Here is a 16,939-nt window from a genome sequence, read left to right on the forward strand (position 1 = left end):
CACACGATAGCTTTAAACTTTATAGTGTGTGATTTGACCAGGAGGTGAATTGCTACTTTTAATAAGCTGTCATAGTTGTCAAATTCGATTTCAACAAAGCTTTTCCTTTTCCTTCAATTTCTAGAACATTCTCCGTAACATGAAGACGTGTTGGGTTCTTCTACTAGTGGTATTTTAATGAAGTATTGAAGATTGAATGTGCAAAGCCAACCATTTTTTACTACGGACACGGTGGCTATGCGAAATACAAACCCCAATTTAAGCGGGTCGTATACAAACCCAACCGTTTTTTTACTACGGAAACGGTGGCTATGCGAAATACAAACCGCAACCGTTTTTTTTACTACGGAAACGGTGGCTATGCGAAATACAAACCGCAATCTTCTGTGACTATGGGAAACACAAGTTTTCTTTTTGAGCTTGATGGATGTCCGTTATCTCAGTTGAGGCGGGCATTGTTTAAATCTCAATATAAGTAGATGTTACGTGTAACTTCATTAAACCAAGAACAAAGCCTATTTCGAAACACATGTGTTCGTATCAGCGTTTTTTATCACCCTGTGTGAGCATTGGAAACCCGACAAACAGTCTTGACAACTGTGACAGCTGATCTATCAAAAGAATGCATACACAAATAGTTCTAGTGGACGAAGCAAAGAGACCGTTGTTGTTATTGTGCCTATCTCGGGTTGTTCAGTACTTTCATGATAATAAAACAAGATGACATTGATTTTGCCAATATTGAAGGAAAGAATCTGGCCATAAGCGTTGTGGATTCTCAGCGTTATTCGAATGTAAGTGGATCGGGTTCTGCTAGTTATTCGGAATGTTTCGAATCATCACAGAAGACGTGTCGGGTTCAACTCTCCTATATCAACATACTCTTCTCCAGACGCTTAGTTGTTACGAATGACAACTTGAGGGGTCTAGTTAACTTTCAGATTCAGATTCAGGAAACAGACAATTGGAGCGCAGGAATCAATGCAAAACCCTCACCCTCAAAATCAACCAGAAACCAAAGGAAACCGGTGATGAACTTGTGCTTTAGAAACCGGTGATGAATTTGTGTATCTAAATCAGGTTCTCTGCCTTAGATCGGTCATTCCTTGTGATACATGAACGTTGTATTCTTGTCTTTCAGAAATTCCATTGTTTAAATCAGAATCAGGTTCTCAAAACAAGGATCGTTCTAATAGATTAAAGAGAATAAACCAATTTTTACTATTTTTTACCCATAGTATACGGGCCGTATAACAATATATGACCCGTATACATCGCTCGTATACATGGTATACGACCGGTAAAAAAAATTTTACCGACAGTATACGGCCGTATAAAACGTATACGACCCGTATACATAGGGTAAAAACCTCTGTAATCTTTATATAGTGTGTGATTTGACCGGTTGTATTAAGTTATCTCCATAACATGAAGAGAAATCAATTGTATTTTTTTAGTTGCTTCTCTTGTTAAGTTTCTGAACCAACCGAAATCCACAAATTCCAACAGTTTCTTCGTTTTTACACAACTGAAGGTTCAGTGCACGAAAAGTTTCTTATGAACGATATGTATCAGGAAGCTCAGTATCAACAACTTGTGAGTGGGAATATGGCTATGAATACGTGTCGGGTTCTGGTAGTTATTCGGAATGTTTCGAATCATCACAGAAGACGTGTCGGGTTCTGCTAGTTATTCGGAATGTTTTGAATCATAACAGAAGACGGATGCGTATTCTTCTGCTAGTAGTATGAGTCTGAGTCCATGCGACAGACACAATTCTTGCAACTTAAATCCACAATTAATGTATACAGATGCAAGGGAATGGCGAGTTATCTAAAATTTTGAAAATTCAGGTTTACCTTGTTAGTTTCTCAAAACATCTGCTTCCTGAATCTGAATCTGAATGTTAACTCTTTCACTCATAAACATCTGCTTCCTGAATCTGAATCAGAATGTTAACTCTTTCACTCATCAACATCGAGGGTTGTATCGGAATCAGGCGTTGGAAGGATTGTAGTAGTAGGACATTGGTACCACTGTGAAAGTTGCATCAGGAAGCTCAACTTTAACGGACCGGTTATTCGACCGAGTAATCAATTGTATTTTTTTAGTTGATTCTCTTGTTAAGTTTTTCTGATCCAACCGAAATCCACAAATTCAAGTCAAGGATCGTTCTAATAGATTAATGAGAATAAACCCTCGTTTCTTCATCCTCATCTTCAAGAACAATGATGAACAGATGATGTTGGGAATTAAACGCATGTACGTGACAAAACAAGGATCGTTCTAATAGATTAAAGAGAATAAAGCAAGGATGTTGTGAATTCGCATAAACATATATTCGTTTCATAACCTCCTGCTATAAATCAACCACAACTGACAAAGAGCCTGTATTAGAAACCATCCTATGTCTTTTACCAACCGAAGAGGCAGCAAGGACAGATAATACTTCATTTGTCGAGAAACCATACTGTCAAGAAACTAACATCTTTTACTCATAAACCCTTGAATCCCAACGCTTCTCTAAAAGAGCCTATACTAGAAACCATCCTATGTTTTTTACCAACCGAAGAGGCAGCAAGGACAAATAATACTTCATTTGTCGAGAAACCATATTGTCAAGAAACTAACATCTTTTAATACTTCATTTGTAACCGTAAGGATGATGCAAATTTGTACGTAAAGATCTCTACACAAACTCTTCTACATCTTTTAACCAATTGTCCATCACTTAAGACCTTGAAAGATTTGTTGAAATCGAAGAAAAGAGTAACTAGCAGAAGACGTGTGAGGTTCTTCCAACAAACTGTGTATGTGCTTGTGCTGTAGAAACCGGTGATGAATTTGTGTATCTAAATCAGGTTCTCTGCCTTAGATCGGTCATTCCTTGTGATACATGAACGTTGTATTCTTGTCTTTCAGAAGAGTTGGTATTGAACCAAGAATACTTCAACCATTCTAAACCCTACTTGGAAACAAGCCAACAAACTCTTCTACATCTTTTAACCAATTGTCCATCACTTAAGACCTTCAAACATTCACGAACCATAATGGACTCAGACTCATACTACTCACCCTCCCATGAGGAAAAGTTTTCCCGACGACTCAAGACAAAGCAGTTGGTTTGGGTTCATATCACCCTGTGTAATCATTGCATTACATCCCCGTTGAAAACAAGTGATTAAAACGCTTCTCCTTACAACTCTCATCAAATGCCTCACCCTTCCTTTTATTACAGTCATACGACACGTTTTTTTTTGTTTTTCAGTCTTTGTTACTTGGGTAAAATCTATTTTCTTTTCATACGGGCCGCATACAGTTATACGACCCGTATACGTTATTCGTTTCATTGTATACGACCAGGAAAATTATTTACACATGGTGTATACGGGCCGTATATAGTTATACGGCCGTATGGAATGAAAAAAAACTGACAAAGTCTGAAGGCACAGACTTTGTTAGTTTTATTTTATTATATACGGGCCGTATAACTGTATACGGCCCGTATACACCCACTAGTACAGATTTGATCAAAAGATGCGGTTAAATTGGCTATGAGATGCGGTTTTAGACCCGCATCTTATGGCAAGGCATCTTTTGGCTATATGCCAAGAGATGCGGTTCCAAAAGATGCGGTTCTAGAACCGCATTTTTTTATAGAACCGCATCTTTTGGTATATTAACAAAAAAACTACTTTTCCATAACATGCTTTAGAGATGCGGTTCTAGAACCGCATCTTTTGATATATTAACAAAAAAGCTATTCCTAATATACTCAAATGATGGGGTTCTAGAACCGCATCTGTTGGCGTTATATATATATATATACTAGGTTATCACCCGCGAACTTCGCGGGTAGGAAAATTTACTTTATATTACTAAAACTATGTCAGAAAGTTGTTTTATAATTGTTTTGAATTGAAAGTTGTAGTCATTAGGGTTGCGAACAAACTTGTTTTATAATTGTTTTGAATTGAAAGTTGTAGTCGTTAGGGTTGCAAGTAAGGTCAGAAACTTTGGGCAAGAACCGGAGCCAGAAATTTGCCTCACTGAATGACCCACGGCAAAAAAAAAAAAAACTTTTATTTATTACAGATTATTAGAACTTTATTAATATTTTGTCCGTTCTTTATTATAACACTTAACATGTACAAAAAATAAAAAAAAAAACTATAATGAATTCTCCAAGGCTTTAACACCACCATTGTCACCAACCTTTGAAACACACAAACACAATATCTTTTGATACGCACAATCACATTGGTTGAGTACCACACATATAGGCCAAACAGGTTGAAAGTTGACTGTAGTGCAATCCAAATTTCAAATGCATAGTTTTCAAATGTATTTATTATTGTTATAATATTATTTACGTAACTATATTTGACCTATTAATTATTATTTACAAAACATACTAAAAGTGGTTTTTGAAACTTTAAAAGTTAAACATATGAGGTAAAATCTTACTTCATAATAATAGATTGTCAATTTGTAAACAAAATTATTACCTCAAAATTATAAAATAAATCTATCTATGGAGTATGCATTGGTAAACATACACGACATTCTCAAAATTACAGAGACAAATTTCAATAGTTTGTTTGATTTACAAAATATTTTATAAATTGATATTAACAAACGGGAAAAAATAAAGATAAAATATAAATTATTAATGTTTAGTTTATTAACAAATTCAAAACCTTAAATTTTTACCTACTTTGATTTTAAAAATATAAGAAAGTACTCACGGTTACGTTATTGATGGTTTTAAATTCAATTTTTTTGTTTTTAAAAATAAATTAATTTGGAAATTCAAATTGTTTGTGTAAAAAAATATTCATGTGTCTTTATTGATCAAATAAAACATTGTATCCAAATGACTTGTTTTTGTATAATAAAACATAAATGATATTAGTTTGTATTGATACAAAAATTTTCATGATCACAACATCAAACGGAATTTGATCCATTATACGAAACACCTAGTAAAATGGAAACGTATAATAAAACATAAATGATATTAGTTTGTATTGATACATGAAAAAGAGATTGTGTATTTTACTTAAGAATTTTGCAAAATACCTGGTTGAAGAAACCAAAGAATAGAATGAAAGTTGATATGTAATGGAGATGTATGTTGTAATTTATATAAAATGATATTATAAATGGAATGTTCTTTTATGATGGGAAATTTAATAAGATACATTTTTAAATCTTAGACTTAATAAGATACCTTTTTAGGTTTTAACAACACCAAAATGAACAGATTTGACAACATGGGCTTCAAGATCTTGACTAAGCATGTACGAACACATGTCCTTCGCATAATCATCCCAAAGAGTTAAATCAACCTCAACATCTCTAAAAAAAGAATATAGGCAATTAATTTCAGATTAACAAAATTAGGTAATATTTATAAAATATAAAGGAAAAAAATAATGTAAATTGTATTACTCGAGATCTTGAAGCTTAAGATTGAGGCGTTTTCAAATGCAGATTAAATTTTCAGACCCGCGAAGTTCGCGGGTGAATTTGAGTACTAGTTTGATGATTAAAGACTGAAAGCTCGAAAATTTTATTTCCAACCATTGAAAAGACAAAGATAGATCACCTGTCTAAGGCAAGATCGTTTACCATCTCAGAACATCTATGAGTAAAAACACAGCTGTCAGTTAATCCGTCCATCTTAACGTTCCAAAATCTATCTCCTAAATAAAGAGTTGATTGACCACCTTTGAAAATTTTCCCATAAAATTGCCTCCAAAATTCATCAGCCATGACCTGCATAGGCAGTGATAATTAAAAATTAATTTAAAAACCAATATACAGAAAGAAAACATTATTAATCATACTGATTGTATAATATACTACTTACAATAACGTCTTCGTCAGGTGTGATTTTAGATATAAAGCAGTATTGATGAACAAATGATTTAAACACCATTAGAAAGAATGATGATTGTCCAAATGACCGAAACATAAGATAGTTATTTTTTCTTATACAACTATCCCGAACAACTTTGGTGAAGCCATCAGCAAGAATAGGGCCAACATCAGTTTTTTTCAGTCTTACAAACCATAACTTGTTGCCATCAACAATCTTAACTGAATCTTTGTAAGGTGGTTGGTCTCCCCAAATCATTGAAGCAAAGTCATTAGGTATTTGCTATAAGTTTAAAACAAAATAAAAAAAAAAGACAAACATCAGTTTACTAAAAATATGATTAGTATTTAGAATACCAATAATCGTACCAAAAATATCGGGTCATCTTCCTCAATAAGCTTTAAAAATGAAGGACTGTTGTTCATGGGATCCATATCTGAAAATGAAATATGAAGGTTTTTTTACAAAATTAAACGGTAAAGTATTTATAGAAACACAATCAATATTTCCCAATAAGCTTTAAAACTTATCTCAATAGTTTTGTTATTACCGATTCACCCACTATTGTTGGTAGGGTAGCCAATGCAGATGCAACCTGTATTCTTATCTTGAAAATAGAAGAATTACTGAGCGAAGTAAAAGAATACAAAAAACTGAAGGAGCCCTATGCAGAGCAAAGTAAACACAAAATCCAAACACCTATTAGTTCATCAAAGCACTTATTCTGCAATCCAAATAAAAAAACTCGGTAAAATAAGTTTAAAATATACCTTCACATTATGTTTTATATCCAAGTCAAAACACAAAATAATACATTGAAAGAAATTATAAAGCAAGAGAATTCAAGTAATAGAAATATAGAATTTTGATGTTAATTACCTTAGCGCCATCCCCTGTAAGCGGAAGAGAATAATCAATTAACAAAGAAACCTTCTTATATCACTCCATCAATTCTGTCACATTAAAGATGAATTAAGTTAATTGAAAAAGGAATGGCTAAATGGATGAAACACATTAATGGTTTACTTCCAAATTTAAATTTAAAAAAATGATTGACTTCCAAATTTAAAATCAAACACATTAATGGCAAACTTCAAAATTTAAATTTAAGATAATGATTGACTTCGAAATTAAAAATTTAAAATCACACACAATAATGGTTTACTTCAAAATATAAATTTAAAATAATAATTGGCTATCATTATACCGGATCAAAAAACACCAAAAAACGATAAAATTAAACTTACCTCTTGTGTTCGAAAAAGATTCAGACTCCTGCAGTTGCATAAGTCATCATCAATAAGTTCAAGACATTGACCATATGGAAATTTTCCTTCCCACAATAAGCTTGCAAAATCATACGGTATTTCCTATGAATCGAAACAAAAAACATATAAGCTTAAAATTTAATTTTAATGATTTAAAACATATATGTAACAACCAATAATATGATTGTTGAATAATTTGAATCTAATTAGCTATATAGAAATCAATAATTATTGATTAAAGTTTATTAAAAATTAGGATAATTAACAATTATAAAAAATGAATATAATCAACTTCTATTTTAGGTAACTTTATTTAAAAATAAGTCAAATATAATTTAAATTTAAAATTACTATAATATGTTGGAAGATTTAATCAAAATTATATATAGAATTTTAAATTTTAAACCACTAACATGTCTTTGTACATTGAACCCACCTAAAAAGGAAATTCAATTAATGTTATTAACTCAAAATCGTTTACTTCCATAATATCCTCCAATTCAAAATTTTGAATTTTAAATCAAGTTATTATCTATCATCTAAATAAGGAAATTATCAGCCAAATAAGCTTGCAAAATCATACGGTATTTCCTATGAATCGAAACAAAAAACATATAAGCTTAAAATTTAATTTTAATGATTTAAAACATATATGTAACAACCAATAAATATTTTTCATATTGATTGTTGAATAATTTGAATCTAATTAGCTATATAGAAACCAATAATTGTTGATTAAAGTTTATTAAAAATTAGGATAATTAGCAATTATAAAAAATGAATGTAGTCAACTTCTATTTCAGGTAACTTTATTTAAAAATAAATCAAATATAATTTAAATTTAAAATTACTATAATATGTTGGAAGAATTTAATCAAAATTATATATAAAACTCTAAATTTTAAACCATTAACATGTCTAGGTACATTGAACCCACCTAAAAAGAAAATCCAATTAATGTTATTAACTACAAATCGTTTACTTCCATATTATACTCCAAATCAAAAATTTGAATTTAAAATCAAGTTATTATATATCCTTTAAATAAAGAAATAAAAATTAACAATAATAATTTTGGAACAAACGGATGGATAGCACCGAACCGTTATCATGATCCGAAATTCAATTGTCAAACATCAAGGATCAAACCATTAAACTCCAAGAACAAATATGATATTCAATCAAGCTTCAAACAAAACAATAGAAACGTGGAGCAAAGATTCTGACATGAAACAATAAGAATCAAGCTTTAAAAATGAAAAACTTTCAATTCAAAACAATTACTAATCGTGGAGCAAGGTCCAAATTTTAGATATTAATCATTATTTCTATAGTAGAAAAACATACCCAACTCATTTCAAGCATATTGAGTTACGATCCACAATAAGACATACATCTCGGACCTGAAACTATACTCAAACCTATCAGTAACATTCATGAAAAAACATGAACCGGTGACATGACATCATGAATCCTTATTTACATAAATCAACAAAATGAAGAAAATCACATTTCAGTTTCACTGCAATTTATTTAATGTAAAAAAGATTAATTGATGAAAGCAAGCCTAATTTTATAATTTTAATAAACATCAAAAAGACGCATAAATGCAACAATAATGAACAAATACTTGTGGGTGTACTTTCAAGCAAATAACATTCACAATAATGAAAAAAAAAAAACCTAAACAATCAATTTTTTGAAAAACAAAAAACGATAAACCAGACAATACAAATCAATTCCTATTTCATTGATCCACAATCAACAATCAACTATGCAATTTGACCATGAAACATTTTATTTTAGTGGATCCCATTTCGTGGCGATTGGGCGTATCGATTACTCACAAAAAATAAAAAAATAAAATCAGATTCATAACATGGTAAATCATGAACAAAACGTAAATCATATGATCTAAATGGATAGCCAAAGCTCTAATTCACACTAAAGCTTCAAACAAACAGTTCACAAGTTGGAAAAGAAGCTAAAACTTGAATTCTAATGGGATAATTTCCCCTAATCCTTTTAAATCCATACATGAATCAACAGTATTCTAAATACCAAAATAAAAAAAAATAAAAATCATAACAAACAAACTTACCATTGTTGAACAGATTCAAAAGGATTCCACGATCGAGCATTGTTCATAGTAAATCATTGCCACGAATCCAAAACCAAACAAAAATTCCCAAATCAAAAAATATTCGATTATAAAATCTTTAAATACCTGATTGAAAAGGGAAGAGATTAACACTAAAAATCATAGATGAATGAAATTTAGAACATAGATTTGCAAAGAAGAGAGATAAAGGAAAGATTGAAGGGTGCGATTGATTGTGTAATTAGGGTTTGTCTTACTGAATGATTGAACAACATACCTGTGATTATCAAGATCAATCGAAGGAACAAAAGAAGCATATTTTGGATTTTGATGAAAGATTCTTGAACGAAAGAACATGATGATGAAGCATATTGGGTGATACCAGAAGATAAAGTTGCCTACAAAATAAAAAAATCTCTTCCAGTCGAGAAGAGCAACTAAACAAAAATAAAGATTACCTGATGGTTTGATTTACAGACGATGATTGAAGAAGAGGATTCAATAAGACGATTGAAGAAGGAGATGATGTTGTCGGCTAGGGTTTAGAGAGAATAGATGAAGAGTTCTGATGGAATGAAATTAGGATATAAAGGATCCATTTGGATCATGTGGTCGACCCGAATTCTATTCGGATCCCGTGTCCAATATGATTTCCCTCCTAAACTAAAAAAAATGAGTTGCCACATCAGCAAAATTGTCCCAAATCCAATGCCACCTAGCCCAAATCACATCTCATTTATATATATATATAGATAATTTTCAGGAAATTTTATTAAAAATTTCCAATAAATTCCAATGATTAACAAATTGTCTAAAAATAAAAAAAAAAACAAAACTAATTAGAACAAATGTAATACAACCCAAGAACATAAAATACTAAGATTTCAAAGTAACACAATATTGCAAAAGTTTTCCAGAACTTCAACAATACAAATAACTCTAAAGATGAAATTGACATACAATAACTTCCTGAACCGACCAAAAAAGAAAGGAGCAAAGAAAGGTCTGATACTGTATCTGCAACTCTTTCATCAGTGGTGAACGCGTAGGCAAGTTTTCTTCCAAAAATCAAACCAACCAGAGAACAAAGAAAAACAATCCAACTGCAATAAGAGTCCCCAAGAAGACTTTAATTGAGAATTTGGCTGCTTTGGCATTTCCTCTCCCTAATTCATTTGCAACCTGAACACTGCACAATACAATATACTTTAGGGTGTCGAATCGGCTTAGACCAACGCACAAAACACTTTACATTAATTTTTCTTTAAACTTTACAAATACACAACACATTATATAGGATTTGACCCCATTTCAATTTTCAAGAAAACTGGTCGAATTTGCTACATCCAACAAAGTTAATTAAAAGCACCTGTAATGTTGATGAAAAAGTATGAATTTATACAAAGAATTTATTATATCCATTTACCATGCAGCACCTAAGAACCTGAGGCTGATCATGAATTCCCATGCATTGATATTCAGGGTGAAAATATTAACATAGCAAATTTCTCAAGAGAGATTTAAAATTTCACTTAAATGGATACAAAAACTGTAAAGATCATTGTGTATTAATACATATTTTTATACTAAATGAACATTAAATGGGGGAATTTGAGCTAACCTTGAGACACCTTTACGGAGTTCATGTCCGAATCCCAAACACCTCCTTAATCCAACGCTCCATCAAGTCTACGACCATAGATTCAATTTCCTCACCCGAAGTCTTCTCTTGTGTATTCCATTTCTGAAAAACAAATAAAACACAATATCTAAATGTATACAAATAAATTAAAAGGCTGATATATCTTAAATATATGAAATACACTTACACGATTAATAAAGTCATGTTGAATTGTCTCAACAAACTCCCACATGTGTTTTATCAACATATAACCGCATTCCCATGAGCCCGGTTGTTGGTAGCACTACAGTTAATCCACAATTAATTATTTTAAACACCAGAAAAAAAACATGAAAAAAAAGAAAACTTACATTGATAACTGTCCATGTAAAAGTTCTCTCGAAACCACTGGGAATTAGCTTTGAAATGAGGTAACTTTCCTCCGACTTTCCCTTTTTTATTGAATCAACAATGAATGCGCTTGAAGTGGTTGGTTCAAATATTAAAAGCTTCCAGTGATCGCTAAAAAATAAAATATATAGAACAATTTAATATATGTGTATGTGTATGTGTATGTATTGAGGAAAATTGTATATTACTTGTCATGATAAGGTGCAAGAAAATATCTTTTGTCTTCATGATGCTCGTATACCTCTTTGATGTGTTTTATCACATCATCCGGATCACTTTCGCATTTTGCACCACAAATTTTGTACGGATCAAAAAATGCACACCGGGAATTGGGAGACAGAAAAAAATACCTAATATACATATATATAAATGATAAAGTTAGTAAATTAAATTATATCTAAAAAGTTATTGTACAATATTAAAACAACTTACATGGAAAACGAATGTATTACGCTAATATCAAGCCACCGCCTTAGAAATAAGTTTAACAATTCCGAATATGGGATTAGATATTGAACCGATATGGGATACATCCCTTGCGGTGAAGAAGTACGAATGTGAGTGCGGTGCTTAAAGAGTTTGTCTAATTTATCAACTACGTCTCGAATGAGACCGGTTTTGTTTCGTAAAAATTCTGCTTGATCGAATTCAACTTAGGATCCTCCCATGTTTCGCCTTGAGAACCGGTTATGAGTTTTATATGTGGTTCGAGTTTGGGTTTGGGTACAGTTGCGAGTACGGGTTTAGGTACGGGTACCGATACGGGTTTGGGTACAAGTTTGGATTTGCGTACTTTTTTGGGTTTGGGTACGGATACAGGTTTGGGTGCTGGTACAGGTTCGGGTACAGTTTCGGGTACAGGTTCGGGTACCCTTACAGGTTCGGATACCTGTATGGGAGCATTTGTAACAGTTTGTTGCTGCAACTAAAAATCATTATAAAAACATTAGTAGGTAAATATATGTATACACACATACACGTATATATGTATATAGAAAATATACATCTATATATACAAGTTGTTATATAAACAAGTTTCTGAAAACTTACCATATTTACAAAACCATCTTTAAAAAGATCTTGATCTTCGATTTGAAGTTGACTTGGAAGTTGGTGATCGTCTTCGCCAATCTAAAATAACAAACAAAGTTTTAGGACACTAACAAATATAACTAAATTAACCAAAGATATAAGAATAAATGGGTTAGCTACCATTTGTAAGCATGGATGATAAGCTGGAGTCATTCTGGTGTCATCATCATGTATTATTGAGTCGGCTACCAATGGTGAGGCGCCTCTATGACTCTGTGACCCACGCCTCGAGTTCACAATGGGGGCGTTAGGTGACATGCTTTGTCTTCCTTCATTCTTAAGCTACAATTTATAAAAAATATATATAGTAACTATTGATATACTAAAATATATTTATATTATAATACATACACAAAAATATATACCTTTATTGCATATCTTGGCCATTGAACATATCGAAGAACCAAATCTTCAACCAATTTAATTTCACTTGTTTTGGTGACTGAATAAACTTCCGACTTCTTATGTTTATCAACAATATCATCCACTTCCACCTTGACACAACCCTCGGATATTGGGCTAGAATCTATCATCGTTGACATGCTAGGCCATGCCATACCATAAGCCACCGTCTCTAACCTATCAGCCATATTCATTAACAACTCACATTCGGTGTGACTCTGCAAAATCATTCAACGCTTTTAGTATATATATATATATATATATAACATTTAAATTTAGCAAAAAAATGTATTACCATGATTGGTGGATAGTGGACTCGTCCATTAGACCCATAGCTAGAGCCACAAAAGGTTGGCCTCGTGTCTACTAGTGGTATCGAGTCTTGGCTCACATTTTTATATAGACCTCCATGAACCCTAGAATGACCTACAACTCAATACAAAAGCATCAATTTCTATAAATATATTCAACATATATATACACAGACATAGTCATTACCTATAAACCCGGATACTGTTCGTGCTCGTCCGGGGTGCTCAGGTCCAAGAACTTGAACTAGCGGGTCTGATTTATTTTTATAATAACTTCCATCTGCCATCATCTCTTGTTCCTTTTCAAGCTATAAAATTTGTTAAAACAATCTAATATAATATTAACAAATCAAGCAAAATCGATTTTATATAATTATATAACACAATCATTTACCAAATTACGAGCCTCCAAATATGCATCATCTTCAAGTTCATACAACTGGGTTTCTATGTTATATTTGGCTCTACCGGCTAAATACAACTTTGAACGTGAGTTTTGAATACTTCTAATTTCTTTGTATACTGATTCCAGTTGAGGCAATATAATATGTTTCTTTTTTTCAATAAGATCCCACCCGCCTCGTCCCGTATGGGGCACGTGTTTGTTCATGGCAGCACTAGCTTTTGCTTTCTTGCTTCGTTCCTTCACACAAATAAACAAAATGTTATTCATTACTTGCAAGTGTATACACATAATAATATTTATAACAAAAAAAAAATAATAATAATAAACATACCAGAAATTTCTTGCTAGTCTTTATTTCAACAAATTCATCCCAATGATCACCATTAATAAATGGATATGTGTCACAAGCATTTATTCCTTCCTTTACATAATCTCTAACAAGTCGAGATCTAAAGTTGGTGCCAAGTCTTATAGCCCAACTCCTCATATACTCTCTAGGTTCATCGGTAGTAATCTTCCAATATTTCTAAAATTTAGAAAACACGGTGTAAAACATAATAAGCATCAGAGATTTAAACTTAGGTCTTATCGCTAAGTGGTGGTGGAGATATAAGAACTGTGGCAATGATTTAAACCCAAATCAACAAGTTAAAAAGCAAATGGGTAAAAACTGTCAGATCTAATAAATACAAAGCAGTGTTCTTATTAAGACCGAACTGGTTCAACTAAAACGCGCTACAACAAACCGTACGGTTTTTAAACAAACACGGTTGAACCGGATTAAGTAAAGATTGTCACTTCATGTTCTTAAAGCTGGAAGAACCCAAAGAAATGAAAGCAACCAGCGATGAGAGATGGGTTCTCATTTAGACAAATGAGCTTACAGATGGATGACCCTTATTCATTTAAAGCAACACGCAGCGTTGAATCAATCCGCAGTGAGACACAGACTAATTATAAAAGCAAAGTAAGCATGTTTTGAACACGGCAACCAGGAAGTTTGATAACTTTGTCACTTGCCAACTGTTTTTCAACTTATTTGTTAAATAAACTTATGCACATGTTACATATAGTCATATACATCAGGTTTCTGTCAGTTGCATACATACACAAATATTATGTATGCTTCAGGTTACTGTCAAGTGCATATGTTGTCAAAGACGCAAGGCGCAGGCCAGGCGCATCGGCCTCGCCCGGAGCCTAGGCGCAAGGCGCAAAAAAGCGTGGGCTTTTTTAAGAAAAGCGCATATAGAGAAATAAAATATAAAAAATATGTTATGCTTGGAAAATAAATAAGATTTCAGATATATATAAAAAAAAACTATTATATATGCCATTTAAGATCATGTAGCTAATAGTTAGTAGCAAAAGTATAGGACTTATACACACGTAGTGATACCAAAAGTTACTAGGACTTACACAAACGTTTGCGGTTACTAAAACATTTAAATTTATAGTTCATCATCAATCATCAAGAGCATCATCAAAGTCATCAAAACTTCCATCAACATCAATTGGATATTCAGCTTCGGCTCGCCTCGCTGCGCCCGAGCGCCTAGGCGCGCGCCTTTTGCGCCTGAGCACAGTTTTTACAAAAAAAAAATCCATTTTTGCGCCTAAGCTACCACCAGGCGCTATAGGCGCGCCTCGCTGAGCCCGAGCGCCTAGGCACGCGCCTTTTGCGCTTTTGACAACTATGGGTTGGACCTGGAAAACCGGGAGAGTGCGGACATAAGTGTCTGTTTGGGTGTCCCTTAGCAGCTTGCTAAGGGTCTGTGTTGTGTCTTTGTTTGTGAATAAAGTTCTATTCTCTGGGTTGGGCAAAAAAAATTTAATTTATAGCTATTTTAGATTTCTAACATGTTAAAGTATAATACGTACCTTAGTCTCCAACCACAGACGATCAAAGTATTCCTCCTCCTGGTCTTCCATCTGAATATGAACTGGGAAGATATGTTGAACCATCATCCCATACCATGACCTCACTCTTGAAAGCAGGTCACCATATGGTTTGTTATTTCTATCAAAATATATATGCCTCCTGTGCTCGGGTATCTTCTTTGAGAAACAAGCAATCCCACGTCCGCGTTTTGCTTTCTTTGTATCTTTTCCTAGTTCTCGGGTATCTTCTTGAGATTGTTTTCTTGCCATACCTAAAGTTCACATACATAAGAAAAAAGTTGACTTTATTAGAGCTTTTCGACAAAAAAGATCAAATACATATATACATATACTACATTAACTTTTCGTTTTTTTCATTTCAGAAGCATGGCGGTATTGGGGGCCGGCATCAGAAATCTAACGAATCATAAGGTTTGTGTTTTTAATTCACTTAAAATTGGATGATTAGATATCTAGAATGAGTCGAATAGAAAGAATTCAGCTGAAAAAGGAATAAGCCAAACAGGTTTAAAGTTGTTGAAAGAGTTACTTTATTTAAATTGATATAGCTATTATTGGGTTTTGTAGTCATGCTCAATATACATTGCAAATAAAGAGCTTCAAAAATCGACAAAAAGGTGTTTGCGGCCCATACCAATAAGTTTTTGTTACCCAACCTACTCGATGTGTTGTCTTGCTACCTTGACTTTACTTGAAAAATATTCTATGGTCGAGTCGTCGAGCCGAGCCACGATTCGAGCCGTCAAGCCAAGCCACGAGTCGAGCCGTTGAGCTGAGCCACGAGTCGAGCTCAGCTCGATTAAAAAACGAGCTGGCTCGGCTCGAAAACAAAACATTATAGCGTTCCAAGAAGAGGAACAAAGTGCTCCATGGGTCCAGGTTCTGAAGTAATTGTTTTCATCTGAAGTACTTTTTGCTCGAATAAATATATATTTTTTTTTCGAATAAACTACACGTGCAATACACTAAAAATCATATTCCGAATAAAACTACACGTGCAATACAAACAAGAATCTGGACCACAAACTATATTTATGTTTATACCCTCAACCACATCAAATGTAAGACCCAAACATATAAATAATAAAATTTATCAAACGGAAGGTTAAGGGTTTTCATCACCTCTTAGATGTGGTTTCGGAACTGGAGATGTCGTTTGAGGGGTGACGAAGGCCGGCGTCTGAGGGGTTGAGGCGTCGGAACAGTTGGCTGGAGAGGGGCGTTTGAGGGGTGAATTTTTTTGAGAATTAGGGCTGCAATGGAGTGTGGCAAATGGCAGGTTGAAAGATTGAATGTGGGAAGTGGTGGAAATGGAGGAGGGAAGACGTGGGGTTAGATTGTGACACCCCGAAGTTTCAAGGTTAGTGTCTCCGGTTTGTGATATCCTCGTTCTTGTTTTAATTTATTTATTCCGTAATCCGTTGAACGTGTAACATAGTGGATTGAACTCAACCCTTGATGTTTATTATTATTACATGTCCTGTGCTCGTACATTTATAGTATTGGGCCACACCGTAATGTTGTTTGTTTGAGTGGGCTGT

At 33.2% G+C, this 16,939-nt stretch overlaps 1 protein-coding gene and 2 long non-coding RNA genes across 3 annotated transcripts; all 3 read right to left on the reverse strand.

The window, feature by feature from the left end:
• Positions 1 to 5,551: 5,551 nt before the first annotated feature.
• LOC110924507 lies at positions 5,552 to 5,947 on the reverse strand. Its single transcript, XR_002584346.2, has 2 exons — positions 5,876 to 5,947; positions 5,552 to 5,781 (listed from the first exon to the last, which is right to left on the reverse strand). It is a non-coding gene; the product is annotated as an uncharacterized LOC110924507 (long non-coding RNA).
• A 517-nt stretch (positions 5,948 to 6,464) lies between these two features.
• On the reverse strand, positions 6,465 to 7,207 carry LOC110924506. Its single transcript, XR_002584345.2, has 3 exons — positions 7,132 to 7,207; positions 6,764 to 6,837; positions 6,465 to 6,608 (listed from the first exon to the last, which is right to left on the reverse strand). It is a non-coding gene; the product is annotated as an uncharacterized LOC110924506 (long non-coding RNA).
• Positions 7,208 to 10,089: 2,882 nt separating this feature from the next.
• LOC110922053 lies at positions 10,090 to 11,846 on the reverse strand. Its single transcript, XM_022166376.2, has 6 exons — positions 11,718 to 11,846; positions 11,474 to 11,635; positions 11,246 to 11,396; positions 11,083 to 11,178; positions 10,875 to 10,997; positions 10,090 to 10,442 (listed from the first exon to the last, which is right to left on the reverse strand). Exons 1-5 carry the CDS (start codon positions 11,816 to 11,818, stop codon positions 10,896 to 10,898), a joined length of 612 nt encoding a protein of 203 aa, XP_022022068.1. The 5' UTR covers positions 11,819 to 11,846; the 3' UTR covers positions 10,090 to 10,442; positions 10,875 to 10,895.
• Positions 11,847 to 16,939: the final 5,093 nt, after the last annotated feature.

Source organism: Helianthus annuus, chromosome 11 (genome assembly GCF_002127325.2).
Source record: "Helianthus annuus cultivar XRQ/B chromosome 11, HanXRQr2.0-SUNRISE, whole genome shotgun sequence".
NCBI classification, from domain to species: domain Eukaryota; kingdom Viridiplantae; phylum Streptophyta; class Magnoliopsida; order Asterales; family Asteraceae; genus Helianthus; species Helianthus annuus.

Excerpts from the sequence above, each read along its gene's own strand:
- LOC110922053 (XM_022166376.2), bottom strand. The coding sequence starts at position 11,818 with ATGTATCCCATATCGGTTCAATATCTAATCCCATATTCGGAATTGTTA. Across the intron at positions 11,636-11,717 it reads GTAATACATTCGTTTTCCAT|GTATTTTTTTCTGTCTCCCA; the intron begins GTAAGTTGTTTT and ends TATGTATATTAG. Across the intron at positions 11,397-11,473 it reads CTTGCACCTTATCATGACAA|CGATCACTGGAAGCTTTTAA; the intron begins GTAATATACAAT and ends TTTATTTTTTAG.